The sequence below is a fragment of the Cyphellophora europaea genome, assembly GCF_000365145.1.
Source record: "Cyphellophora europaea CBS 101466 unplaced genomic scaffold supercont1.1, whole genome shotgun sequence".
Classification (NCBI taxonomy): Eukaryota; Fungi; Ascomycota; class Eurotiomycetes; order Chaetothyriales; family Cyphellophoraceae; genus Cyphellophora; species Cyphellophora europaea.
In genome coordinates, this window is record NW_008481797.1 from 3,619,951 (window position 1) to 3,646,441 (window position 26,491).

Consider the following 26,491-nt stretch of genomic DNA (forward strand, 5'->3'; position numbering starts at 1 on the left):
CGAGTGAGGGGCACAGACAAACGCTTATGGTTAGAGAATGCCATTGTGGTAAGGTATGGTTGCTATGGAATGCAAGTGAGGAATGAGGGACGGGTAGATCTGTGCACGAGTGGGATGAGTGGAGATGTACTTCACTGTCACTTTCGGGAAGGCACATTGGCTGGAGTCGATGCACTTCTGATCTGCGGATCTGGGTATCATTGTGCTCTCTCTATTCCTAGACGCTAGAATCGGCCGCTCTCACGTCGACCGCCGCTTGATTGAAGATGAGTCATACGTTGCTGGGCTAAATAAGAGTTCAAGCCACCAGGAGGCACGCTCATTCGTTTGCCAGGACTGGCAATGCGCTTCTCGGGGCTCAGACTGCTCCGTCCACCTTGGGCAACGGGAGTGAAATTCGTGGAGGCACTCTTCTTCAACGGCGAGGCGGCATGAGAGTATACGCCCAGACTTCCCCCATCACCACCCTGAGATGCCGGTCTGAAATTTGGTTGGCGAACAGCCGTGAGAGGCTTGCCGGGGCTTGTGGCACGGTTCTGAGCTGGCGTAACAAACTCAGAGGTATGCGTCCGCTGCTTGACTTCATCGGCGCTCGTGCCTTGTAGTTCTGGATGTGAGATGTAATTTGGATTAGGACTGATTTTGAAGCCCCGGTTGATGTTGACCATTGGTGTGTAGGTTTGGACGACATTGTATCGCGCATCTCGAGTATCAGAAGACCTCGCTTGCTCATGAAACTGGATCCCAACATCGCGATACAGTGGTTGTGTTCGTGGTCGGACGTACTTGGTGTCGTACTCATGGAGGACCTCTTTCGAGATGAACGCCGAATCTTTCGCTTGCTGGGAGAAGAATGTCTGAAGAACGGATAGTTGTAAGGAAAGAAGTACAGCCAAAGCCACCGCCGTGAAGACTTTGAGGCTCGGTCTGGGTTCCGTGGCCAGTGTCGGGAGGAACAGCCAATATACGAAGACATGGCCGGGACTGAAGTAGCAGAATAGGCGCAGGCAGATGGGAAGCGGATCCCAAACAGCGATTTCCCAGACATCTTTCTTAGCATCTGGGTGCGCTCGTGCTCGTGCGGTCTCCGTTCCAAGGATGTTGGCCATGAATCTGAGAGGCGATGAAGCGACCGGCGAAGATTCGGAATCGAGTCGCACTCTTCGGGCTGAGGGAGTATTGGGGACATTGTCGATATCGTTCTCGAACAGACGGTAGGTCTTTCTGCGCCAAAACGTGTACGCAGCATTGACCACGGAAATGAGTGTCAAACAGTGTACAATGAAAGTGGCCTGTTGTAGCGTCAGCACAAGTATACTGAGGATGATTCACATCCTTACCAGCCATGATCGCCAGCCAAAACTATTTCCGTCGCCAAACACATCGTCGTAGCTGCTGGAGCGCACTGAGGTGTTTGCTCTTGCAATAAGAAGGATCAGATTGAAAGTGAAGCCGACTGGTATCGCCCACTCCTTCTCAAGCTGATCATAGCCACGAGATTCAATCTCTTCCGACAGCCACAGTAAGAAATCGTAGGGGTTGAGGTAGGCCGCAATGCGATCGGTCAGCGGTTGACGCCTCACGAACTTGGGCATTTTGTCGGGCTTATGATTAAGTAACTATGAGGAGGATCATGTTAGGTAGCCGCCACTATTCGCGTCAAGGGTATGTGGCGGGTAAATTCTGTGAACATGTATTGAAGCGGAGGGTGAGAAGTGGTGTCAGTGTAAACAATGAAGTCACCGGGGCTGTATGGCAGCTTCCAGTCGCAGCCAAGCCGCAGCTTAATCGTATTGCCATCACTTCATGTCACTGCACTACACTATCAACCAGTGTTCTCTATATCTCATGGCGTTTATTCGGTAGCACCGAACCTCGAGTACCTGTAGTTGAACACATTTCGTTTCTGCAGTCATGGCGGCACCGCCTTCAGCCTACAAGGTGCGCTCCCCACCTCTAATGGCAAGCAAGCTCTAACTACTTCTTCATAGGACCGCCAATTCGTTGCGGTGATCGGAGACGAAGAGTACGTACAACATTTCCACTTTGCGAAGCACATTGTCTGACGGCCCTGCAGCTCTGTAACCGGTTTGCTACTGGCTGGCGTGGGGCATGTGACTGACCCTCCGGATTCGAGACGCAACTTCCTGGTGGTGGACCAGAAGACGGAAAAGACAACTATTGAGGAGGCCTTCAACAGTTTTACAAAGGAGCGGAAGGACATCGGCATCATCTTGATCAATCAACACGTACTACACTACCCTTGGCAAACCTCTGCAACAGAACTGACCTGTACTCCAGATTGCAGAACAGATCCGAGAGTCGGTCGACAAATTTCAGGAAGCTTTCCCAGCCGTGCTCGAAATTCCCAGCAAAGACCACCCCTACGATCCCGAGAAAGACAGCGTGTTGCGCAGGGTGAGAAAGTTGTTCGGCGAGTGAGCATCTTTTGGTCAATTTGCTGGGCGCGCGTTAGCCGGTCAACGGCAGTGCACTTCTTTATGGATCAGAGCCGCATTTGAGAAGCATTCAACGCATATTGGTGCGTACATGAGCATGCCCGCTGACCGAGCATGGCGAACCTGACGGCCTCAGGTTCATTTTGCGATAGGTTTCGTACGCCCTGGCATCGATAGACAGTGGTTGCGAAGCCAATGCAGAAGATCAACGAGCATCACTGAGCACGGACGCCGCAGATGTGCTTCTCGTCACTATTCTGTACAGAGTCGCCAGCAAAGTTAATAGAAGACATCAAATGACAGGCAGCGTTGCCAAAACGACTATAGACTCGTTCAGATAGTCACACTGTGGTCTAGAACGAGCGCATTACATTGACATGACAAGTCAAGTTGCTTTAAACGTGCATTTAATGGCACTCGCTAAGTTGGGATACAGTTGCTCCTAGTCGAGACCAAGGATCTGTTATGCGTAGTTAAGCCTATAGTTACAACAAATGAGTTCTGTTTAAGTGGGCTGGTAAGCAAAAGAATCAGAGCTGCACAACATTCAGGCGCGGGAAGGGCCGCCTGGGGCGCAGCACCGATAGGCGCCACAGTTCCAGGCGGCGATAACGTCAACGGCGCATCGTCACCTGCAACTCTGAAGTCCACCTGAGCCAACCTCCACCATTATTGCTGCAAGGCGACCTCTGTGACCTTCTCAACCATATTCCGTACGAGCAATTCTTCCGCAGCCGTATTTCTCACCTCGACATTGTCGCATTCCCATTCAGCGCCCGGATCTCTGCACCGTCGTCTCCCCAGTGCCACCATGAAGCTTACGACTGCCCTCACTACGCTTGCTGCCGCCACTCTGGTGAGCTCCACGTCTCTATTCGGCGAGTCACAGAACGTTATCGCGACCGACGACGACAAGCTCTCAGTGCCCGGAAAGAATCCTCTGAACGTAAGAGCTAAGCGTACACATCTCCTTGAGCCAGGCACTGACCAGGCCATAGTACTGTGCCGACCCAAAAGACTACATCCTCACCATTGATCATGTCGATCTAGATCCCAATCCCCCGAAGCCGTGAGTATTGCTAGCGCGTTCAATACATGCAGAAGCTCATACCTTTGTAGCGGCGAGAAGCTTACCATCTCCGCCAATGGTACCCTCTCCGAGCAGATTGAGCCAGGCGCCACCGTCTTCCTACAGGTTAAGTACGGCCTGATCACTTTGATCAAGCAGGAGGCGGATCTCTGCGACAACCTCCCCAAGGTGTGTTTGCTCGAGCTTGCTCAGGACTTGCGACCATTGACTCTTTTCAGATCGATATAGAATGTCCTCTTAAGAAGGGACCTATGACAATCCTCAAGGAAGTCGATATTCCCAAGCAAGTGGTGAGTTTCTTGGAGCCTTTTGTACTCTCATATCTGACTGGAGTAGCCTCCTGGGAAGTACAGCGTACTTGCCGATGTCAACACGGTCGACAAGGAGAAGATTACATGTCTGGAGAGCACTGTCTTCTTCTCAAAGAGCTGACTATCTTATGCCAAAGAGCTTTGAGTGAGACTCGCGACACCCAGGAACGTGTCTGCAAATGCACATGGCGATCATCTGGTCAAGACCTGACATCCTTTCATAGTTGTGGCGCTGGCGGTGCATATCTGAAGGACTGGAAACGACTCTACTGCTGTTCGGTGGCATTGTTTGCACAAAATGACATCGATTTGGACCCTGACTTGAAATGTGGCAAGTCTCAACTGACCCATCCCGTTTCTGCACGATTCTCACCCGTGTTCGAGTAGTTTGGTGCCGTGGAAGAATGGACCCTGGCCAGTTTCTGTTCATCGTATCCGTTCACACGTCCACAACAGTGATGGTGACGCCTTGCCCAGTTCCAAGACACTTATGCTCAGGTATTCCCCCACAAAGACGCTACCATGAAGCTCTTGGTGCGAGCAGACAAATGATCTGCAGGAAACATAGCGGAGATTGACCGAGACATGTTGCGGCCATTCCCGTATAACTCCAAGCTGCACCTCGAGTCGATGTCCGGATATTCCACCGCTCTCGCTCTGGGTCTACATATATGAAATGTCACATTAAGCCACAGGTAGCGCTAGGCAATATCGGTAGGCATATCTCGCTATAGAAGATACAGAACCCTGCATCGTGCAAAGTACGACTGAAAACTTTCCGCTGAACGGCACGATATGACCCCAATTCGGACACTTTCCGAGGACTCCCTCCCCCATACCCCATATACTTCACCCACTCACCCCCAAGCTCTACCATTCCCCGGAAACAGTACACAAACACATACGAATGGCAACTTCAAAGGCTCTGGCCTCTCACCTCCTTACCGCGCCCATACGATTAGCACTACAGCCCTACCGCTCTAGTCTTGTACCCCGTCCACCATCAATACCGAGACCAGGACGCATCATGAGCAAATCGGCGCCTCACCGTTACCATAGCACCACGACGCCACCGAAACGGGCACTACCACCAGGAACATGGGACTCTCATATGCACATTGTCTCCCCGGACACGGTGAAGTATCCGCTCACCAGCTCCGCAAACTACAAGCCCACTCCGCATACGCTGGAGGATATGCAGGAATTCGTAAGTCATCCACCCTGTACCCGACCAACAAACTTGGCCATAAGGACGACAGCAAGCAACGCTGAATCACTTCGTCCGTCGCTGGAGGACAGCCACGCCAGTTCCATCTCCTCGTCCGCAACAACACCCATTCCCCCACTCGACTCCCTCCAACCTTCCCCTAACAAATCTCACAGTACAAACCCCTCCAGCTCACGCGCATGATCTTCGTCCAACCCTCCCCCTACGGCACAGACAACTCTCTGGTCCTCTCCGCCCTCTCCGCCGTCGGCCCCACACACTCCCGCGGCGTGGCCGTCATCGACCCCCACGACCCCAAATGGCCTACCCCCCAAGGCCAAGCCGAGCTGCAGCGCTGGCACGACGCCGGCGTGCGCGCCGTGCGCGTCAACCTCGTCTCCGTGGGGCGCGACATCGCCTCCGCGGACGAGCTGTCCGCCGAGCTGCAGGCCTACGCCGAGCTGCTGAGGCCCCTGGGTTGGGCGCTGCAACTGTACGCGCCGCTGCGGCTGTGCGAGGCGCTGGAGCGGGTGGCGCCGACGCTGGGCGGCGTGAGGCTCGTTATCGATCATATGGGCAGTCCGTCGTTGCCCGCCTTCCCCGGGGCCGACATCGACGCCGACGCCGACGCCGACGCCGACGCCGACGCCGACACGAGCCCCATCGCTGGCGGGGAAGTCGACCCGGCCTGCCTCCCGGGCTTCGCCAGCCTGCTGCGCCTGCTGGAGGCGGGCGACACCTGGGTCAAGATCTCCGGCTGGTACCGCCTCAGCCGGGATCCGAAGCCCGAGCGGATGCGCGACTTGGGCGGGCTGGCGCGCGCGTTGTTGGCGGCGCGGGGCGGCACGCGCTGTGTCTGGGCCAGCGACTGGCCGCACACGCGCTTCGAGGGGATTGATGTTGGGCCTTTTGTGGATCAGTGCTGGAGGTGGTGCGATGAATTGGGTGACGGGTATGCGCAGAGGCTGTTTGTGGAGAATGCGGATGAGTTGTGGGCGGGCCGGAAGGGGGCGAGGTCGTGAAGAAGAGGGGGGGAGGGGGAGACGTTATCATATATACATAGAAATGTAACATCGTGGGCCGACGTTAGAAAACTTGAAGTAAAGAGGTCGGCGTAAGAATACATTCACACCTCTCTAGACTTTTCACCACGCCTCCCGCGGGGGTCACCGACTCGAGGCTGTTCTCTTCTCCTTCTCCGCCTTGGGCGTCAACGCCAGACTCGCCTTCCTGAGCCACGACGACACGCTGCTCTGGCGCTCCCGATCCATCTCCACGCTGGGCCTGCGACTGCTGCTCCGACTGCTCCTGCCACTCTTATCGGCACCGGCCAGGTTCGCCATAACCCACTCCACCTCCTCCGCGACACGCTCTGGCTTGTCTCGCACCACATGATGGCCTACGTCGAGGAGGTTGACGAAGCGGTGCCTCTTTGACAGCCGCAGCTGCCGCTTCTTCAGCTTTGTGTCTTCCTTCTCCCACTTTCCCATCTCGTTGCGTGTGATCATCAAGCTGGCCTTCTCGCCCTCGCTGGCCACCTCGCCATGTGTGGCCTTGTCCTTGAGCCGTTTCTCCCGGTCGTCGAGTTGGCGCCATTTGTGCAGCAGGCTGTTGCCTTTGACGACAACAAGAGGCCGGTTGCCGAGGATGTGGTCGTCTTCCTGCTCGTCCTGGATCTTCTCATCCCAGGTCGCCTCCTGGCCCGTCTCAACGAGAACCATGCCGGCGACGTCTTTGGGGCGCTCATGTAGGAAGCACCGAGCATATGCTCCACCGTGGGAGTGGGCTACTAGGACATACGGACCGTGCAGGCCCTCTTTGTCGAGGTACGTTATAAGCTCGGCTGTGGACTCCGCAGGAGTGATTTTGGACGGTCGCTCGTACAGAAGAACTCGGTAGTTCTCAGACAAGGCCTGTGCAAGCGGCAGCCATGAGCGACGACATGAATCGCCAGAGCCACGAAAGCAGATGACTAGAGGTAGTTCCTCAGATTGGATTTTGAGACCAAGTATTTGATGTCGAGGAGGTGCCTCGTGACTAGGTGACTGGATCCGGAGTGTTGATATTGAGGCGTCGGTAGTAGGGGTTGCTATTTCCGAGCGCGGTGATGCTGGACGCGAGCTTCGAGGTGAACTTAGCGCAGATCGAGAGCCTCGTCTTGAGGATACTGGCGAGTCGAATTCGAAGGTTGCTAGCGCTCTACCAATATTGTGGTTGGGCTGGAGTAACTTGGGGAGTTCTTCGGAGGTCATGATCCTGACTTGAGGTAGTCTGCAACGAGTCGACCCCGATCTAGTTTAAGTATGCTCTAAAACTCGTGTCTGTTACCACGAAGGGATGCAAGGCAACCTAAAAGCCTTAGGGTGGTCCGGGATAATGGTCAGTTCGTGTCGCGAGACCAAGAGGAATAACGGCGGTCTGCTACGACGTAATCACGCTGTGCTGTTTCGAACCGTTGCTCGTCACCCTAGCCTCTTCTGCAATACATGAAGCGATGTCCGTTTCGACCGCTGGATCTGCCCCACGTGTGACGGCGCACGCAGTCGAATGAACCAATCTTTCGATTGGCGGAGCGTGTCTCACTACGACAGGCGGCTCGGCGGCGTGGCGGAGCAAGATGAGTTGGCGATAGGCGCGCCAAGCGTCCCGCTGCTGTGGACCTGGCGGTGATTGCAGGGGCTGAGCAGCGCTGCAGGAAGGGCTGTGTCTATCGAAAAGTTCCTGACAGCTTATGTCGGTGACGGATCACGGTCCAAGGCCCAGCGCTGATGGGCAGCCTGCTGATGATGCGTGCCGAGGCGAAGCGTGGGTCCAAAGATGAGTGTTTGCAGCGACCAAGGATGCTGTATGCTTCGGACGCGGTATGTGTAGGTCGTGAGAGCAAATCACAGGTACTCAGAGGTGCTCGGTGATGGAACGTGGTACGATACTGTCCGGAGCGGGATGGTCGATGCCTTGGCCAAGCAGCACAGGACAGGTGTAACAAAACTTCTTGCGACGCGGAGGACATGATTGACTTTCCCCGCGAAGAGCAGCGAAGCGACTATTTAGGAAGCAGCTTCCTGGATCATCGCTGCCGGTCGAGGTCTGGAAGAACCAATTTTGCACCCGCGAGAATGTGAGAAAAGGGTGAAAATTTTGCGGCATTTACATCAACTTCCTGGCATCGCTGCCGCTGCCCTGTGCATAGCAACCGTCTAACGAAGTCTCTACGTCAGAAAGATGAGCTCTTCTAGACAAATATTACATGTGCTCAATATAGCGGAGAGACTAGTTCTCGGGCATACCGAAGGCGATATGTCCCTGCCCCAGAATTCAAGGCTGGAAGGCGAGAGCATAAGTGCCGTCCGCTCTCAAGCGCCAGCCCAGATGCACCCGCACCGCGTCATCCGTAGAGACACAATCCAACAGCGCCCTCGTTGCATCCGACAGATGGACCTGCGGACTGGAGGGGGTAGAAGGAAACTGCGGCTGTATCATGCCTATGCCGCTCAGTGCTGCAAAGAGCGCCATCGCAGACCGCATCAATGTCGTCAGGGCTGGCACCCGTACATGCATCCACTCCAGTCCTGTGCCGAAGGTGAGGGATGTGCCACCGGGTACGGGCGAGACGACGGCGACTTCGTCTGAGTCTGGCACAACGGCAGGCTGCGCTGCAGACTCTTGGGGCGCTTCCCCTGATATTGGAACTACCACATTGTGCAGCCCATCCGTACTTGGGCGAGCCCACGACACAGAGAATCCCGTTCCTAAGACCCCTCCACTGAAGTGGCATGCGACGATCATATGCTGCGCACTTTCCTCGCCCCATGTCAGCTTCGTTTCGTTCACTATTTGTTGCAGGCAAGCACTCGACGCTTCGGTTCTGCACTCATTTTCCCCCTCCATGAGAATTGAGGTCGAACCTTGACAGTTGTTGATCAGCGAGTCACAAACAACAGTGATGGGATGCTGTTTGCCTAAAATAACGCGCGCCGTGAGTGTCAGCTGCCGCCTCAGTGCATCCTTGAGCTGGATGTGTTGCCATGGTGGGCGGCCCGTTGGTGAACTAGGTCCGAGCAGTGTTGTTAGTAAGTCCATATAGGCGAACAGGCAGGTAGGGTTCTGTACGCGCAGGAGGTTCGGGGCATAAGACAGAAGCGCGTCGAAGATCTGAAAGGCGATCGACATGCTCTGAGAACCGCTTTCGAGTATGTCGAAAGCCATTTTGAAGAGCACTAAATACGTTGTTGGGAGAGGTGACCAGGCCGTACGGACAATATCAGAAGGTGGAACTGGTAGCCCACGACCTTGATTTGTCGTCGACAAGAACGTGGAGGAGATAAAGTCAGAGGAGGACCTGAAGATGAGCTCGGCCATAAGAAGTGACTCTGGAGGGCTCAGCTGAATGGGCACTTTCAAAATGCTCTTGTCGGCTCGATGGGGTATTTTCACAGAAGTTTTCGGGGGCCTAGGCAAGATCCTTCGGGAGTTCGTTGTCATGAGAGTTGGGTCTTGCTGGCTTTGCTGGCTTCTACTTCGCTGCGCGTCGTCATCATCGGCTGAGGATCGACCCGAACCCTTTCTGAAGTTCAATGTCATGAGACGACTCTCGAATGGTTCGACACGCCCATGCTTGGGAGGCCCTTCTCCAAGGCGTCGCCGTTGACTGGCAGCGGAGGCGGTGTGGCGCCTGATGAGCAATAGATTGTCATCTTCGCTGGGTCCTCCGTGTATGAAGGTGTACCTCGCCATGGCTTGGTCAACGAGCTTCGATTCGAGAGCAGGATTAGACCCCTCTAAATTATATTCACTCGCACGTACTCAACGCGATCGAAGGCGCACCTACCGGACCGAAACGCCTGTTGCCGGTCTCACCAGCTGCTGTGACTTCACAAACGGCCAGATCTGCTTCTCGCAGCCTGGACAGATACGGGAGGTACCCAGCTTGGTCGGGAATATGCCTGGCCGGTGCTAAGACACGCAACTCAGGCCATAATGTACCTGTCAATGGCTCCGGCTTCCTGAGCGTGTGTTCACGTGGTCGGCGAACCGTATATTGTCGGGGGTTCACGGGGAAAGGTTGGAGAAGACGAGGATTTGTGAGATTTAGGCGAATATATTTGCCTCGTCCTTGGCGCCGCAGAGAGGTGGCGGGATGTGGTCTGCGTGTTTTGACAATATGTATATCGGAAGTTTCTCTCTATTCTGATTTATCTGGGATCTTCAGGGAGCAAGTGTTGTTAAGTAGACGATCGAATTCTGGACCCACTCAGCCATTGACTCGGACGAATTGTTTGTTCGGTTGTATATTACATGCTACGAGTGAGTCCACTCCGGCTTCTTTTTCTCTGCAAAGGCCTTCATGCCAATGGTCTGGTCATTGCTGCCGAAGAGAGCATGGAAAATTCTCCGCTCGTACTCAACGCCCTCTCTTACGCCTAGATCTTGGCTCTTGTTGACCACCTCCTTAGCCGCAATGACAGCGACGCGAGAATAGCTGGCGATCTTGGCAGCGGTGTCTAGGGCGCCATCCAGTACCTCCTTGTTGCCGCCCTCGAAGGCTCTTGCGACTAAGCCGTGCTTCTCAGCCTCCTCGCCGCTGAAGTTGCTACCGGTCAAGATCAGCTCCATGGCCTTGCTCTTTCCAATGGCGGCTGTCAACCGCTGCGAGCCACCGGCGCCAGGAATTGTTCCAAGTTTGATCTCTGGTTGGCCAAAGTTGGCAGTCTTGGTGCTGTAGACAATATCGCACATCATTGCGAGCTCGCAGCCACCGCCCAATGCGTGTCCTGACACAGCAGCGATGACGGGTGTTCGCAAGGTTGTGAGGTAAGACCATGGTGCAATGAAGTTGTTGGCATAAGCCTCGGCGAAGGTGAGACTAGCCATCTCCTTGATGTCTGCGCCAGCCGCAAATGCCTTGTCACTGCCGGTGAGGACGATCGCACCAATATCCTTGTCCTCCTCATACTCTCTCAGCGCAGCATTTAATTCCTTGAACAATGAGCTGGACAAGGCGTTGAGTGCCTTGGGCCGATTCAGTGTGATCAGACCAACACCTGGCCGGGGCGAGGAAACGAGGATGTTCTCATAGCTGCTTGTTGACTGGGCTCGGACGAAGCGGGGCAGGGTCGTCGGAGCGAATTTCTGACCCAACGAGACTGTTGGCCTCACCAGCCTTTGTAGCACCATGTTGTGATTGAAGTGATACCGAGCAAAGACCAGCTTTACTACCACGAAACACCGAAGATGTCAAGCCCGAGTTCGAGACAGTGGTCCGCGACTTTGCAGCTCCCGCATATCCTCGGCTCGGATAGCAGTCACGTGTTTCTGGGATCGGAACAAAGTTGCGCCTGGCCCCGAAAGTCAGGGTTCCCCTTTGCATCAATCAGCGGCGATCTGTTGGCCTATTCGGCCCTGTTGGCTTTGCTCGACTTTCTGCAGGCGACATTTTTCCTTGGAGACGTGTTCTGAACCCAACGGCTGCGCCTCGTCCTCTCCCTCATCCGTCTTCACACCCGACAACTGCTTTCCCTCTCTGCAACAGTTCGATACGACCTCTCTGCACTTTCAGTCAACTCTCATTTGTGGAGGTGACCCAATCTTGTGCGCGCAAGCCTTACGAGCGCTTCCCACCACTCCTCGCCTGCCCATCATCAAGCCGCCAACATGGACGGTCCCGAGCCAGAAACCACACCCTTCGACGCCATCTCACAACAATCGAACAGAGCATTAAGAGTACGCTGTCTTTACGCGATCGCGTCAACAAGGCTCAACAGACTGCTAACATTTCCGCGCGCAGATCTACCAAAAGTACCTCGATGCCTGCACACCCTACGTTCCCCACCGTTGGGGCGCCACCATCCTGCTCTTCACAGCCTTCTTTGTGCGCATCCTCGTTGTGCAAGGCTGGTATATTGTCGCTTACTGCCTCGGCATCTACATCCTGAACCTGTTTCTGGCCTTCCTGCAGCCCAAGTTCGACCCCTCGCTCGACTCGACCGAAGACGAGGGCCTCGAGGGCGGGCAGTCGAGCCTGCCCACAAAAGCGGACGAGGAGTTCCGCCCCTTCATCAGAAGGCTGCCGGAGTTCAAGTTCTGGCACAGCGCCACAAGGGCTGTCATCATTAGCTTGTTCTGCACCTTCTTTGAGATCTTCAACCTGCCCGTCTTCTGGCCTGTTTTGGTCATGTACTGGTTGATACTATTCTCATTGACGAGTGAGTGCCTCTTGGAGGAAACACGTCGAGGAAGAATACCTATGCTGACTCAATATCTTAGTGCGCCGCCAAATTCAGCACATGATCAAATACCGCTACGTGCCCTTCTCCTTTGGCAAAGCGAAGTACGGCGCAAAGTAGATAATTTCAAGAGTGTGAATTGAGGTACCAATTAATGTGGATGATTGATTTGGATGAGCTTTCTCTGATGGTCTGCGATGGGTCCGATGCCACCAGAGCGGTACCCTCGAACAGGACATCGAGCGTCATGCCTTTTACTCTTCCAGCATGTGTGACAATAGACTTGCGCCCACCTCATGGCGAGCGATCAAAAATTACGAAAACAGCATGAACTTTATTCGTGATTTCCATTCTCCCTTTGTTCTACAAATTTGGCGCCCCAGATCCATCGTGCAGGAGGAGGCTGACTCAGCCCCCCATCTCCTCATCGTCGTCTTCTTCCTCATCTTCCTCTCCCTCCTTGACTTCGACCTCGAATTCCAAACTCTGGTCCACCCCCATGTAGCTGTCACACATGACGAGCAACTGTAGCTCCTTCTTGCCCGCCACCTCTGGCACGAACTCCAACTTGGCCTTCAGCTCTTTGACGCCGACCGTGACACGCTTCACGGCCAGCAGGCTCTTGGTCTTCTCCTCCGCCACCACGAGCCACCAGTTCTCCTGCTTCTTCGCCGGGTAGAAGGGCGCGTGCACCGTGGTGTCGATCTCCTCTGGGCCTTGATCTTCCTCGTCCTCGTCCTCGTCATCCGCATCCCTCTTGATCGTCACGTTCACGACCGCGGGTTCTCCCGCCGCGATCTCCTCCGGATCCACCACCTCAAACTCGACCTCCAAGTTCGGGTACTTTTGGTTCGTAAACGCCGCCGCCTCGACGAGCTCGCGGTTCCCGAGCCCCATCTCCCCCAGCGCCGCCACCAGTGTCTTGTACTCCTGGTTCTCCGAGGGGTCCATCGCCGTCATGAACTCCTCGACGTCCCTGACCTGGAAGTCCTTGGCCAGACGTTCCGCCACCTCCTTGGTGAAGTGCGGCAGCTGCATGAGCGGAGAGTCGCGGTCCCACATGGCCTGCACCACCATCTGCGACAGCTCCATCGCGTGCGTCGCATTGAGATGTCCCTCGGAGCTCAGCACGTCGACACAGGCGCTCAGCAGCGGCAGCACCCGTCCTACCACGGTCTCTAGGTCTTTGGCTAGGTCGATCGGCAGGCTCAGTCGCCCAAAGTGCGCCTGTAGTAGCACAAAGGCCTTGAAGTGGGGACTATCAAACGCCGGCTCCGCCATCTTGACTGGGCAACGGTCGTAGATGCGCCGCAGCAGATGCGTCTCGTGCCGCCGAAGCTGGACGCCCTCAAACTCGGTTGCAGAAGTCACGATTTCCAGGAGCCCCTTCAGCTTGGTGCGCTGTGTGAGCGAAAGGAGGAACGTCTGCATCGTGACGAAGCTGATGTTGTAGTACGCTGCGATCATGGCTGGGTTGAGTGGCGCTACCGAGTCGTCGGCGTCATCAAGTTCGATGATCTTCGCATCGGAGAGGTCTTTGAGTGTTGTTTCGACGAGCTCGGAAAGGAACGCAGAGAGACCTTCGTGACTCGGATCGTGTAGGCCGTAGAACGAGGGGTTGGCTAGCAGGCGGCGGTAGAAGTATGTGTACGTGCTCCAGTCCAGGGCTTCCTGTGTTGACGCGATGGTCTTTGTGGAAATTTCCGTAACAAAGGCGTCGTGCAGGTAGAGCTGCAAGTGGGATTCGATGGGGAGCGCTTCATTGAGGAACTTGCGGTAGTAGTCGCGTCGGACCTGAGGAACCATCAGGACACCCTTGCCCAGACGGTCTTCTAGCGGACGAGAGGAGCGCCCAAACATCTGCAGGATCTCGGAGATCTGGTAGTCGATATAGCGATGTTCGCGGCCCTGGAAGTATTGCGTGCCCATGATGATGACGAGGTGAGCGGTCAGCGGGAGTTCCCAACATACGTCGCGTGATGCCAGAAGGACTTGGATGGCGCCGAGCTTGTATAGGTGAGATACGATCTTCTTGTCACTAATGGACAACGCTTCGTGGTAGTAGCCGATGCCGTGGGTTAGAGATTCGGCGAGCGACTTTTCGTGGATGCGCTCGAGGAAGGGAGTAAGCTCATCGACACTGGCATGTAGGAAGCGCTCGTCATCATCATCGGCAACGCAGCATGACAGTAGATCCAAGGCAGTGGCGCGAACTTGCTTCCGGCTGGGGACGAAGACAATAGCTGGCTTGTCTGGGGACATTTCGATAATGGCTCGGTAGGTCGGCCTTGCCATGGCCATCATTAATGATGGGAAGTGAGGAATGCTGAAAGACTGAATGTGCAGTTCCAACCCAACGGGTCGAGCCATCGGGCTGAAGTTGTAGATGGAGTGTTTTGTTGCACCAAGCCACTCGCCCACGTCTCGAGCATTGGCTAGAGGTACGCTCAAGCCGATGATGCGCAGATCGTTCTCTAGTTGTACCTTGATGTAATGCATCCTCGAGACTACTGCCTCATAGATGTAGCCGTTCTCGCCGCCAAGCATGTGCAGCTCATCCGCGATGAAAAGCTCAACGTTTTGCACGTTCTTGCGGCGCTGCCATTGTCTTGAGAGGACGTCCCATTGAGTGGGCGTCGCAAGCACGAGGTCTGACCTCTCAAGGATTCGCAGGTCGGCAGTCGTCTCTCCAGTCAATGTTGAAAGGATCTTGCCGCCCTGGAGAGGAGCCAATCTTTGTTGCCAGTCCGCATACACGTTGGTAACGATTTCCTGGAATGGCGCCACGTAGACAGCTTTGCCGGCCTCTGGATTGTTCCAGTGGCGTAGTAAAGCGAACTCGGCGCACACGGTTTTACCACTGCCGGTCGGTGCACCAACGAATACGCTGTCATTGCTGTCAAAGAGCGATTTGAAGACTTGGGTCTGGATCTTGTTGAACTTATCCCAATTAGGATATAGCTGAGCATATTCTTTCCGACGGAGGGCTTGGACCGGGACCGACTGCATATCAAGTAGCTGGGTGTGAGCTGGGAAGCGCTCGGGTAGAATCAGCTTCTGGAACGAGACTGGCACTTTTGTCTCAGCATGCATCCACCGATCCGACACAAGAGATATGAAGTAATTGGGCGGCATTGGCTCGGTGATCGGGACGGTGAAGTCGACTAGATGCTCTGTCATCTCACCCTCGGCAAAGTCCTGGCGCAGAATGAATTGGTCGTGGAAAAGGATTTCCTCGCCGTCGCAATCCTCAACCAGAATCCAGAATGCCTCAGCTTTCCCGTGCAGAGACTCGTCCCAAACGAAGTTGGGTGTGATCGTAAGCTCAACTCTCAGCATTGACCGAGTCATAGGCTGGACTTGAGCCTGCACTTCCAAACGGGGGAACTTGCTAACCAGATCGCAAACAACACGACCAGCCTTGGGAATGCCAAGCAGTTCGCCCATCCGTGGAGGATCGAGATCGAAGTAGCTCGACCACGGCACATCAATGCGTTCGGCTTTCTGCATGTAGTCACGAGGGCATGAAGGAAACTGTCTGAGAGGGGTCATCGTTGGCCACATCCGCTTCTCGGCCATCTTGCAGAGGTCAAGCGAAGTCCGAGCAACCTGTGCCCAGCCCTTGCGCAAGCAGATCTCGAAGATGGCACGAAGGATTCGACCGGCCGATTGTGTGACATAGACCATGTCGGCCATGAGAGCCAGTCCCTCGAGCTTGAGTCTGGAAATGAAGGCTTGTAGAAGAACATTGATCTTAGCTTGGGGCTCCTCCATTCCTTCTTTGACCGGAATGGGTACACGGCCTAGGAGCTTCGCCAGCTCAAGCTTCTCGTCCTGGCGGACAGGAATGTACTTGAATTCGTCGCTTAGAGCGAAAAGCCGGAAGAATTCGATCGTACCAATGTTCGGTTGCAGGAAGTTGTTGTATGTGAGCATGGAGTTGTGCGTAATGTAGTAATGGGAGGCAATTCGGCCAAGATCCGTCCCTTGCAGCTTGCCTGCTTTGCGATCATACTTAACAAGACCGGCTTTCTCGAGGATGAGAGCCGCAGAGTGAATAAGATCGACTCGCTTCTGCTCGAGCGCTTGGTCGCTGTCGTAGTCCGCGCCAACGCTGTACAAGCCTGGCGAGCGAATCATGCGTACGAACAGATAGGTGTAGCCGAGCCAGTCGACACCTTCATCGCGGTTTCGGATATTGCCTAGCACGATTTCTGCGTTGAGGTTGTCAGCCAGCTTACTCATGAGCTGTGACTCGATTGGTAGCTGCTGATTCATAAGAGACAGGTAGTACTGGATCTCAGCCTGAGAAGTGATGATGATGCCTTCACCATACGAGTCGTACTGAGGACGACCGGCTCTGCCGAGCATCTGAAGCACATCTTGCGGGCTGAGCTCGACCCAGCTACCCTTCTCTGGCGAATAGACCTGTGTGCCTTTGATGATGACAGTATGAGCGGGTAAATTGACACCCCAAGCCAATGTAGCTGTGCAAACAAGCACTCTCAGGTCTCCAGCCGCGAAGAGATCCGCTACAGCGGTACGATCAGTGACATTCATACCAGCATGGTGTATGCCGAAGCCATACGGTAGCAGGTCCTTCAAATTTGCATCGTTCGAATTGTCGGCTTCGTCTGACAGAATCGCTCGACTAGCAGCATCTGTTCGCATGATTTGACCAATGGTCTCCATCTCAACAGCTTTGTCGCGAATGAATTTGGCTGTTTTCGCCGTCTCTTTCCGCGAATGGACAAATATTAGCATCTGCTGCTGGTTCTTGCCCACATGCTCCAGGACCTTTGTGTAGCAGACATCGTTCATGATTTTCAGTTGCTTGATTGGCTTCTTATCAGTTACGCCAACGAACTCCTGTCGGAGCGGGCAGGGTCGGAAGGAACCATCAAAGTGGAACATGTCCTTCTGCTGATCAACTCGCAGAAAGGTGGCGACGTCTCGATAGTTGGGAAGAGTGGCAGACAAGCCGACAATTCGCACGGGGTCGCCGGTCTGCTCTATTTTGCGGATTGTACGGCTTACAATGCTTTCCAGGACTGGCCCACGGTCGTCATGCAGCAAATGAATCTCATCGATGATGATCAAACGCACGAGCCTGGTATAGCTCGTATCGGTCGCCTTGCGTGTAATAACGTCCCACTTCTCGGGAGTCGTCACGATTAGTTGCGTATCAGCGATCTGCTGCTTAGTAAGTTGACGGTCGCCAGTGAGTTCGGAAACAGTAATGCCATAAGGCCTGAGTCTTGCACCAAAATTGCCGACTTGCTCCTGGACTAAAGCTTTGAGGGGTGCAATGTAGATGATTTTGAAATCGTCCAGCATGATCTCACCAGTATCGGGATTGCGGTGTTTCCCAATTTCTCGCAGCATGGTCAACATAGCTACATTGGTCTTGCCAGAACCGGTCGGTGCGCATACTAGCATATTGCCATCATCTTTAAAGGCGCTTGGGTAGCATTTTGTTTGGATTCGATTAAGCTCCTTGGCGGATCCGAAACCTGCGCGAGCCCATTCTGGCAGATCTGTTGTGGGAATGTTCTTTTCGCCTGGATCGCGCTTGGCCTTTGGTACAGGCACGTGAATCTCTTCATAGCCTTTGAAAGTGCGCTTCGTCGAGCCATGCGGTAGGACAACCTTCGGATTAGTCATGAGATGGTTACCCTGCTCGAATATTAGGTTCTCGAGATTGATGGTCCGTTGCGGTTGGAGACCTCTGGTGAGTTCGCCATCTTTCTTCTCCTCGGTTTGTTCGGCTTTGGGGACGTCAACATCCATCAGGTCCATCTTCATCTTTTTCGCGGGTCGCGGATCCTCCGCTTCTTGCCCGCCCCCTAAGAGCTGGGAAAGGATGGACCGTTTGCCTGCCTCGATCATCTGATTCTCGACCTGTGATCGCGCTTGATCATCTTCCGCAACTCTCCGCCATCTTGTAGCCCAAACGATCCGGTCCTTATTTGTCACCAGTTTCGTGACCAGATCAGGCTGCTCGTAATCGAAAGTCTCCATGAGGTCGTTTTCGATATCTCGCAAAGAGAGCTCCTGCCCGTCGGTAGTGATGCCTGATAATAGTTGGAGGACTTCTTGTGTCTTCTGCTGCTGAATGTGTGCATCATTGTAGACAGCACCAATCTGCCTCTGCAGCCAGTACGCATCGATTTCATGAATGGGAATGACGTCGGCTCCCTGCTTTCGACTTCGAGATCCGCTGACACCGCCGTCAATGACCATGCCTTCGCCGTCATCATCGCTATCAGCTTCAAGCGTCCCCACACCACCTGCCGTCGCAGCCTCTTCATCTTCGGGCTGATCTTGCAGGTCTTCTTCGTCAGATGTGTCGCCGTCGTCTCGCACTTCCATGTTCTTGTCTATGCGATCTTCGTCGTCTTCATCTTCGCTGAAATCGACTGCAACACCTTGTCGGTCATCGAGCTCGTCTTCTTCCGCGGCATCAGCTGCGGCTTCGTCGTCATCCTGATCATCGTAGTCCGTAATCTTCTTGCCTAGATTGACCAATTCATTGAACTGCTTCGGCGTCATCGTAATGCCAACCAGGACGTCTATCTCCTTCTTCTTATCAATATCTTTCAAGTTTTCATCCTTCAGATATTCGAGAACGGCATCGGCAGCACTTCGCACAACTTCTTGCGGCACATCACCTAGTGCTTGCGCTGTTACGGACAGCAGCAGGTCGTATGTCGCGCGCGTGGCAGGTGTCCTAGGTCGATACTTGAGACCCTCAATCAGCGCATCGCCCGCAGAGACAATACCACCCCGCTGGGCAGGCTCACCCCGCTTGCGCTTGCGACGCTCTCGTTCCAGAACGTCTTCGCCTTCACGGATGCTGCCCCGTTCAGCCAACAAAGAACTGTTCTTCTTGTCTTTTGAAACCGACTCGCGCTGTACTCTTGAACCCATGTCGCGGATATTGAGGCGACCCGCAAGAGACTCTGGATCTCCGGTCTGTTCGCTTGGGCGGGCGATGTGCTTGCGGTCTGTCTGGAGCACTAGATTGGACATCGCCGAGTATTTGTACTGGGCGAACTTGTTTTGCTCCGCCATCTTGATGGTAGGTCTCGTGGTCTATCCCGGGGAGGGTGGTCTCGCCTATGGCGGGGTGGTTACAGGGATTTGCTCGCCGTCGCAGAGCTCATACTTCGGTCAGAGAAGTACAAGTGGCGAACGAACGTCCGGTCTGCGATTTGGATTTGACACACAACCTCAAAGTACGTCGTTGGCAACGGAAGCTGAGTTCGCAACCAATGCAGGCAACGACATCGAGAAACAAAAAAGTCGTCCGATCGATATCTTGGCAAAAGCAAGTATTAAGGTACATATCTCCTATCTCCGGTCAGCTCTCGGGCAATACTCAATTTACCACGCTAATCTTTGACTGCTACAGTAATCATTGGGCGCTGTCAAAGGTCAAAGAATGTCCCAGAGGGTCTGTAAAGTGTTGTAGCCTGTGCTGTATTCATTATTCATCTTTAGAGCCTCAGTAAGCAATTCAGGACGGTATGCGGTGATTTAGTTGATGCTGTGATATATTTATTCAAAGGAGGATTAAAGATGATACTGAAATTGATCGTACTGGTAAATACAAAGGACTGACGCGCAGGCAGTGTGGTCCGGACACAACAGCTTTCGATGAAAACACCTCTCAATTAGGATCATGAGGTGGAAAGGATATCTATAGACTTCCGGGGCAACAGCCTAGAATCCTTCAATTGACAACAATCTTACACATCAATGTCAAGACCGGGAGCAGACACCGAGACACTTGAATCAACACCGAGATCCTCCTCCACATCGCCGACGGTATTCAACACCCCTCCGACGACTGGGAGTTCTTCGGGGTCGACAGACACTTGGCGCCTATCCTTAACGCTGATGTCCAGGCCAGGTGCTGAAACGTCAACACCAGCAGAAATGCCTAGAGCATCCTCGACATCGCCGACAGTATCCAGCACTTCTCCAACAACTGGGAGCTCATCAGGGTCGACAGACACTTGGCGCCTATCCTTAACGCTAATGTCCAGGCCAGGTGCCGAAAGGTCGACACTGGAGTCGACGCCAACGGCTTCTTCGACGTCACCGACAGTCTCGAGGACTTCGCCAACGACCGGAAGGCTGTCGGGATCAACAGTAACCTGGCGGCGGTTGAGAGGGACGGCGCTTACGGCCGAGAGGAGGAGGGTGACCACAATTGCGGACTTCATACTGGGGTAGTTGAACAGAGAGGATGGTCTTGATGATAGGTTCTGATGAAGTTTTCGTCGAGAGAGACAAAGTAAAGTTTTCTGTCAGGTTCTTGCAGGCTTGGAATGAGTTGAACAGCTTGTTGAGAAGTCGGACTGCTTTGACGAGCGCAAACCAAGATTTTATACCCAGATGTTGTTACGGAGCCATGTCGGACATCTTCTGCATTGGACCTTCCTTCGTAGCATGCTGGCTTCCACCTCGGCATTCTAATAGCCCCATCTTGAGCAAGAGAGCTGTAGATCTTGTACTGCTAGGACCTAGATGGCAAAATGCTTTGTCAATCGCGAGTCCAGCTGAAGTCTTTCAATGGATCTGCAGCTTCCTTGTCATCGCTTTTGAAGACCACATATGATAAGGTGGAAAGGGGCTTGCACCAAAGGGTCAAGTCTGCGGTGTCGAACACTCTGATAAGTATCACAATAAGTATGGCGTGCCCATTTGTGGGTAAATCACTTATCGTTAATCTCTGATGATCCTCCACTAGAGCAACAAGACTGTCGATCGACAGCGGAGCTAGCCAAGCATGTAGACATCTAATGGACCGCGGGAGTGAAGGCCATGAATAGCAGGTCTGAGGCAGCGAACATTGAGGTCACCTGGCGAAAGTAGTGCCTTCGCAGGAAACAGGTACGTTGGCATTGTCGCTTCGCGGCACAAAACCATTGTCAGACTGTCAGTAGCACGTCGAGGGGCGAAGACAAACAAGTGACAGCACAGCGCCCTGTACAGAGTGTCGCACTGCATGACGCAGCGGTTCCTCAATGCACGCACCACACCTGTTGAGTGGTAGGGCAACTATGACTTTCTCGATGTCTCAACCTTCGCTAGTCGGTGGGAAGGATGGATGGCAATTAGGACGAAAGGCGCTCGCAAGTGCCAAGCCTTGTGAGATGTATCGCACAATTGGTTAGAAACGGGGCTCTGCGGAGTGCGGCTGTCTTGAATAGTAGCTGCAGAGTAGTCCCGGTGCAGCCATACTGTAACGCCAAGGAATAGTGGTTCCGGATGCTGGGATGGACGCCGCCTGTCTGCCCTGACATTTGGGCTGAAGCGAGGAGCCATTGCGGAGCCGTTGCATGGGATCGACATGGCCGAAGTTTGAGGGACAAAACATCGCCGACTCCAGGTGCTCAAGTTTGGGGTGGAAACCAAGCTTCACTTCAAATGCCGAGGCGAAGACACTATAGTTGAACAATATCTAGCTTATCTCCTCCACCCTTATCATTTTTGATGAGCAATTGGCGGAATACAATCTTAGCAGCTGAAGTTATATGGTCGAGTGCTTCTGCCGGCGAAATTCCTACCAGTTGTTCCCTACACTGCTAACACCCAAGGGACCGCTGTACGGAGCTCAGCTGACCTGTAGCAAATCACGGAAGAGAGTTGAGCTCCAAGCCTGTGCAGCAACTTTTACTCCGTACACTCAAGACAACTCGCGCCGTCAATCCTCCATACCTCGCTGTCGATGACTAGGTTCCTGCGTATGCTCATGTATGACATTAGAGCAAGCAGAGCTCCGTCAGTGGCTTATCTACGGAGTAGCAGGCGAGCATCACGACTCCTGGTCCGCAGCAAGATGTCGAGCAGCACAGGCTACCTCTGATACTGACGTAGATAGTTTGTTGCGGAGTCTGCTTCTGTAATGGTGTGAAGATAGCAATGGAGGGGCGTAGACTTCATACTGAAGAGGTTCTAAGGTGGGTCGAGGACCGTAGCACTGAAGCTCTTGGGATGGTATGGTTACCAACAGCGAATCCCACAATACGCGTAGCGTCATCAAAGGACAGCGCACTCGGAAGACACCAAATCCGGCGGAAGAAGTCTCTCCGCGCGCTGCTCGCTGCTAGTGACGCCTGTTGGAAGTCGAGGTAAAGGGTGGAGTGCATGGAGGGGCGATTACTGTGTAAGAACGCGATATGGTAAACCTGCTCCTTCCCGCTTTCTAGGAAAGTCCAGCCGAGACGCGTCCCCTCAATCTCGGCGCGTTTGGGGAAAGATTTCGCGACTGCAAGTTGACCTCAGTAGAATCGGTTCCTTTGACCGCGGGCACTATTGTGATTACTTCGTGACGATCCTAGGAGTTGAAACACTCCAAGTGATCATGTACAATCCGGAATGCAAGCAACAATAAGATCCGCCTACGCACGGGATCTGAGATCGCTCGAGAGTATCGCTGCATCTGTGAGCACCAACCCGCTGCGACGGCCTATAATCTGGTTCAATGGCGGCCATCACTGGCTCAGTACGCGTCGCGGCGCGAAGACGAAGACGAGTAGGAGAGTAGCCGAAATTCCAGCCTTGCAGCAGGGTGCAATTCCAGTCGAATCGTTACCTGACTCCGAACCACAGAATGATGGGCAATACCCTACCTATCCTACCGTGCTACAGGGCGTGAGGGATAACATGGCCAAGTTCAAGAACTGCGTGGTCTTGACAAGGGTGGGCAATTTTTATGAGCTATACTTCGATCAGGCAGAAGAGTTTGGCCCTCCGATGATCCTGAAGGTCGCTTACCGAGCATCTACCCGCCATCCGCCCGTCGCTATGGCCGGATTTCCTTTCTATCAACTCGATCGTTACCTGAAAATGTTGGTGTTGGATCACAATCAGCGTGTTGCGATCAGCGAAGAGATACCTAATAACGTGGACGGAAAGGTCAAATCGAGTGGCAACCTTTTTGATCGCCAGGTCGTACGGATCGTGACACCAGGTACTCTAATTGATGAAAAGTTTATGGATACATGCCAAAACAACTTTTTACTTGCTGTGCACAACGGTGAAGCAAACGACTCTCAGGAGCCGTTAGCTGCTGATGGTCCCGCTACAGTCGGTCTCGCTTGGATAGACCTTTCCACTGGGGATTTCTGGACCGCGACGACGCAGCGGGCATTACTCTCTTCATCGATAGCTCGCATAGCTGCACGTGAGATTGTTCTGCAAGAAGATGTTCCCGACGGCCTCCAGCAGGAAATCCAGGCCCTGCTGAGTCACCACCATGACTTAGCCACATACCACACCAGCAGTTCCCCATTCACATCCATTGCCGAGTGGAATGGCGTTTTCGAAGCTCCTCTGGATGATGCTGCCGAAGACCGGTTCTCCGGTTCAGAAAAGCTTGCCATTCATTTGCTGCTGGACTATGCGAAGCACCAACTGCAAAGAACACAATTGCGACTGCAGCCACCACGGAAGAGACAAGATACGCATGTTCTGTCCCTTGACCGCCACAGCCTGCGAGGTCTGGAGATATTGGAAACATCTAAAGATGGCTTCGGCAAAGGCAGCCTGCTTCACGCCGTAAGGAGAACGGTAACGAAGAGCGGCGAGCGCCTTTTACGAGAACGACTTGTGTCACCTTCAGCCTCATTAGAGGAGATCAACGGCCGACTCGATCTCGTGACTGCGTTTCTGGCGTCCGAGGAGCTACGAGATGATCTAGTGCAGAGGCTGCGGCGGACATTTGACGTGCAGAGGATCGTACAGAGGTTCACGCTCAACAAAGGTGATGCAGATGATATGTTGAGTCTCGCGAAGGCTGTCACTGAAACATTAGCGGTGTACCACCGTCTGTTGACTGCGTCAAAATCAGACTCGGCAAATTCCGGGATGTACATGCCACTGACCGCCTTAGCAGAACGATTTGAATTGAAAGGACCTATAGCTCTTGCTGAACACATCACTCAATCGATAGACGAGGAAGGACTTCTGCAGCTTCATCGCCAACAGGACGAGGAAGCGGCCGAGGTCGCGGCGAAGGCTGTGGAGGCTGTACAGAGCCAAGGCGCCGACGCAGCTGAGATAATTCAGAAGAGCGCAAGAGTCAAAGCGAGAATCGCTGAGGGACGGTTCTCAGACGCAGATATGCTTGAAGCATGGATTATGAAGAAGACGGCTAGCGACTCCATCGGACAGCTGCACGAAGCATTGGACGCTCTGAAGACGGAGAAGGATCTACTCGAGACGCGACTACAGCAGGATCTCAAAACATCCTCACTAACTTTGAAGTGGGCTCCCGGCAAAGGGTATACATGCCACATTCGCAGTGCAACGGCCTTCGACAGCAAAAAGCTGACGAACATGAAAGCTCATATGATATCGTCTACCAAGTCAACAAGGTCTTTCTATCTGCCTGAATGGTCAAACCTCGGAACAAGAATCGACCATGCCAGAATGAGAATTCGAAACGAAGAACAGCGAATTTTTGCGCAGCTCAAGCAACATGTTATTCAAAACCTAGTTCGGTTGAGGCGCAACGCGGCAATCATGGATGAGATTGATGTCGCAACAGGATTCGCGTCTCTGGCTCATCAAGAAGGCTGGAAGCGGCCAGTCATCGACACATCTAGCGACCACCATATCGTTGGTGGCCGCCACCCCACCGTCAAACTCGGTTTACAGGAGCAGGGCCGCACCTTTGTCACTAACGACTGTCTTCTGGATTCAAAGGAGCAGATCTGGCTTGTCACTGGCCCAAACATGGCTGGCAAAAGCACGTTCCTACGGCAGAACGCTCTAATCACTTTGCTAGCCCAAGTTGGGTCCTACGTGCCGGCGGAATATGCGCGGATTGGTATCGTGGATCAGCTTTTCTCGCGCATCGGTGCGGCTGACGATCTTTTCCGCGACCAGTCTACATTCATGGTGGAAATGCTCGAGTCTGCAGCGATTCTCAAGCAAGCCACGTCGAGATCGTTTGCCATCATGGACGAGGTCGGCCGAGGTACTACGCCACAAGATGGCATCGCAGTAGCGTTCGGGATTCTCTGCCATCTGTACGATATCAACAAATGCCGCACGCTCTTCGCTACACATTTTCATCGGCTTGCAGACATGACTGAGAGATGGTCAAGAGTGGGAAGATATTGTACAGATATTATCGAGGAAGAATCGGGGTCTTTCATCTTCCAGCATCGGCTGAAGCCGGGAGTCAACAGGCAGTCGCACGCGCTTAAGGTGGCGAAGCTTGCTGGTCTACCTACAGCGGCTCTGGAAGCTGCCCACGCGATGCTGCAACAATTGCAAACCGAGGAGCGCGAGGCACACCAGGGCCCTCACTTGCCGGAAACAGTACGCGTCGCCACGGCCAGTTGATCAGTCTCCAGGAAATCTTGGCGGTTGCTGGATCTCGCCTTCACCAGGCTTCGAATTATTCACCGTTCCGCACTGCTTGCAGGTTCTGGCCTCCATGTTGTTCTCAAACGCAATCACCGCGTCCTTGATTTGTGAACCCAAATCCGAACAATGGAAAGAAGCTTCGTGCACGATGTTCGCACACTCCTTGCAGTACCATCTCATGCGATCGATCGAATCAGCTGGCCGCGCTTGCTCGAGTACTATGCCGACCGTATCCGCGAACCGGACCGGGTTATGTGGGGTGTTTGCCGGTAGCAAATACAACGAGTTTTCATGAATGGGAATGTCGACGAACTTATGAGGTGTACTCGAAGTGTTCACAGTCTTGAGCAGCATAGAGCCTTTGTGCTGATAGAAGAATTCCGGGGTCTCGTTGATATGGTAGTCGGTCCGAGCATTTGGGCCACCAACAACCATGACCGTCAGGCCGGAGGTCTCGGGTGAAGAAGGGTGATAGACGCAGTAGTTATTGATGGGGGGCTGGAGGAGATGCTTATTCTTCTCGAGCCTGTCGCAGTCAGAAGTGGTACGGCATTGTCTGTGGATGGGCTTCTCACCATTTGGGTAGATTCAGAGCCATCTTGGAGGTCAGCTTTACAATCGAACTCAAAACTCACGATGCTATGGGCGGGCAAAATTTCAATGACCTGGACCTTGTACTTACACCAGCTGCGTGTCGGACAAGCTTATGTATGATTCATTGAAGGAGAGGTCACCGGTATGGCAAAACACATCGGACCGAGATCATTTCAAAAACGCAGTCACTGTCAGCGCGACAAATTCCTTGCGTCATT

General features: G+C 53.7%; 11 protein-coding genes across 11 annotated transcripts; 5 read left to right on the forward strand and 6 right to left on the reverse strand.

Moving 5' to 3' along the window:
• Positions 1–224: 224 nt before the first annotated feature.
• HMPREF1541_01396 (uncharacterized protein) lies at positions 225–1,595 on the reverse strand (the record flags this gene model as incomplete). The annotated part of the gene is made up of 2 exons (XM_008713695.1): positions 225–1,292; positions 1,341–1,595. 2 exons carry the CDS (start codon positions 1,593–1,595, stop codon positions 225–227), a joined length of 1,323 nt encoding a protein of 440 aa, XP_008711917.1.
• Positions 1,596–1,914: 319 nt separating this feature from the next.
• Positions 1,915–2,442, forward strand: HMPREF1541_01397 (V-type proton ATPase subunit F; the record flags this gene model as incomplete). Its single annotated transcript, XM_008713696.1, has 4 exons — positions 1,915–1,941; positions 1,992–2,026; positions 2,078–2,249; positions 2,302–2,442. The coding sequence occupies 4 exons, from the start codon at positions 1,915–1,917 to the stop codon at positions 2,440–2,442; spliced, it is 375 nt and encodes a 124-aa protein (XP_008711918.1).
• Positions 2,443–3,270: 828 nt separating this feature from the next.
• On the forward strand, positions 3,271–3,981 carry HMPREF1541_01398 (uncharacterized protein; the record flags this gene model as incomplete). Its single annotated transcript, XM_008713697.1, has 5 exons — positions 3,271–3,405; positions 3,458–3,528; positions 3,579–3,717; positions 3,768–3,839; positions 3,886–3,981. The coding sequence occupies 5 exons, from the start codon at positions 3,271–3,273 to the stop codon at positions 3,979–3,981; spliced, it is 513 nt and encodes a 170-aa protein (XP_008711919.1).
• A 1,286-nt stretch (positions 3,982–5,267) lies between these two features.
• HMPREF1541_01399 (uncharacterized protein) lies at positions 5,268–6,089 on the forward strand (the record flags this gene model as incomplete). Its single annotated transcript, XM_008713698.1, has 1 exon — positions 5,268–6,089. The coding sequence occupies one exon, from the start codon at positions 5,268–5,270 to the stop codon at positions 6,087–6,089; it is 822 nt and encodes a 273-aa protein (XP_008711920.1).
• Positions 6,090–6,233: 144 nt separating this feature from the next.
• HMPREF1541_01400 (uncharacterized protein) lies at positions 6,234–7,319 on the reverse strand (the record flags this gene model as incomplete). Its single annotated transcript, XM_008713699.1, has 1 exon — positions 6,234–7,319. The coding sequence occupies one exon, from the start codon at positions 7,317–7,319 to the stop codon at positions 6,234–6,236; it is 1,086 nt and encodes a 361-aa protein (XP_008711921.1).
• Positions 7,320–8,382: 1,063 nt separating this feature from the next.
• Positions 8,383–9,273, reverse strand: HMPREF1541_01401 (uncharacterized protein; the record flags this gene model as incomplete). The annotated part of the gene is made up of 1 exon (XM_008713700.1): positions 8,383–9,273. The coding sequence occupies one exon, from the start codon at positions 9,271–9,273 to the stop codon at positions 8,383–8,385; it is 891 nt and encodes a 296-aa protein (XP_008711922.1).
• A 1,092-nt stretch (positions 9,274–10,365) lies between these two features.
• Positions 10,366–11,241, reverse strand: HMPREF1541_01402 (uncharacterized protein; the record flags this gene model as incomplete). The annotated part of the gene is made up of 1 exon (XM_008713701.1): positions 10,366–11,241. One exon carries the CDS (start codon positions 11,239–11,241, stop codon positions 10,366–10,368), a length of 876 nt encoding a protein of 291 aa, XP_008711923.1.
• Positions 11,242–11,718: 477 nt separating this feature from the next.
• Positions 11,719–12,410, forward strand: HMPREF1541_01403 (uncharacterized protein; the record flags this gene model as incomplete). Its single annotated transcript, XM_008713702.1, has 3 exons — positions 11,719–11,787; positions 11,852–12,269; positions 12,331–12,410. 3 exons carry the CDS (start codon positions 11,719–11,721, stop codon positions 12,408–12,410), a joined length of 567 nt encoding a protein of 188 aa, XP_008711924.1.
• Positions 12,411–12,698: 288 nt separating this feature from the next.
• Positions 12,699–19,364, reverse strand: HMPREF1541_01404 (uncharacterized protein; the record flags this gene model as incomplete). Its single annotated transcript, XM_008713703.1, has 1 exon — positions 12,699–19,364. The coding sequence occupies one exon, from the start codon at positions 19,362–19,364 to the stop codon at positions 12,699–12,701; it is 6,666 nt and encodes a 2,221-aa protein (XP_008711925.1).
• Positions 19,365–22,679: 3,315 nt separating this feature from the next.
• On the forward strand, positions 22,680–25,655 carry HMPREF1541_01405 (uncharacterized protein; the record flags this gene model as incomplete). The annotated part of the gene is made up of 1 exon (XM_008713704.1): positions 22,680–25,655. The coding sequence occupies one exon, from the start codon at positions 22,680–22,682 to the stop codon at positions 25,653–25,655; it is 2,976 nt and encodes a 991-aa protein (XP_008711926.1).
• HMPREF1541_01406 (3-hydroxyanthranilate 3,4-dioxygenase) lies at positions 25,656–26,277 on the reverse strand (the record flags this gene model as incomplete). Its single annotated transcript, XM_008713705.1, has 2 exons — positions 25,656–26,205; positions 26,255–26,277. 2 exons carry the CDS (start codon positions 26,275–26,277, stop codon positions 25,656–25,658), a joined length of 573 nt encoding a protein of 190 aa, XP_008711927.1.
• Between the last annotated feature and the right edge of the window lie 214 nt (positions 26,278–26,491).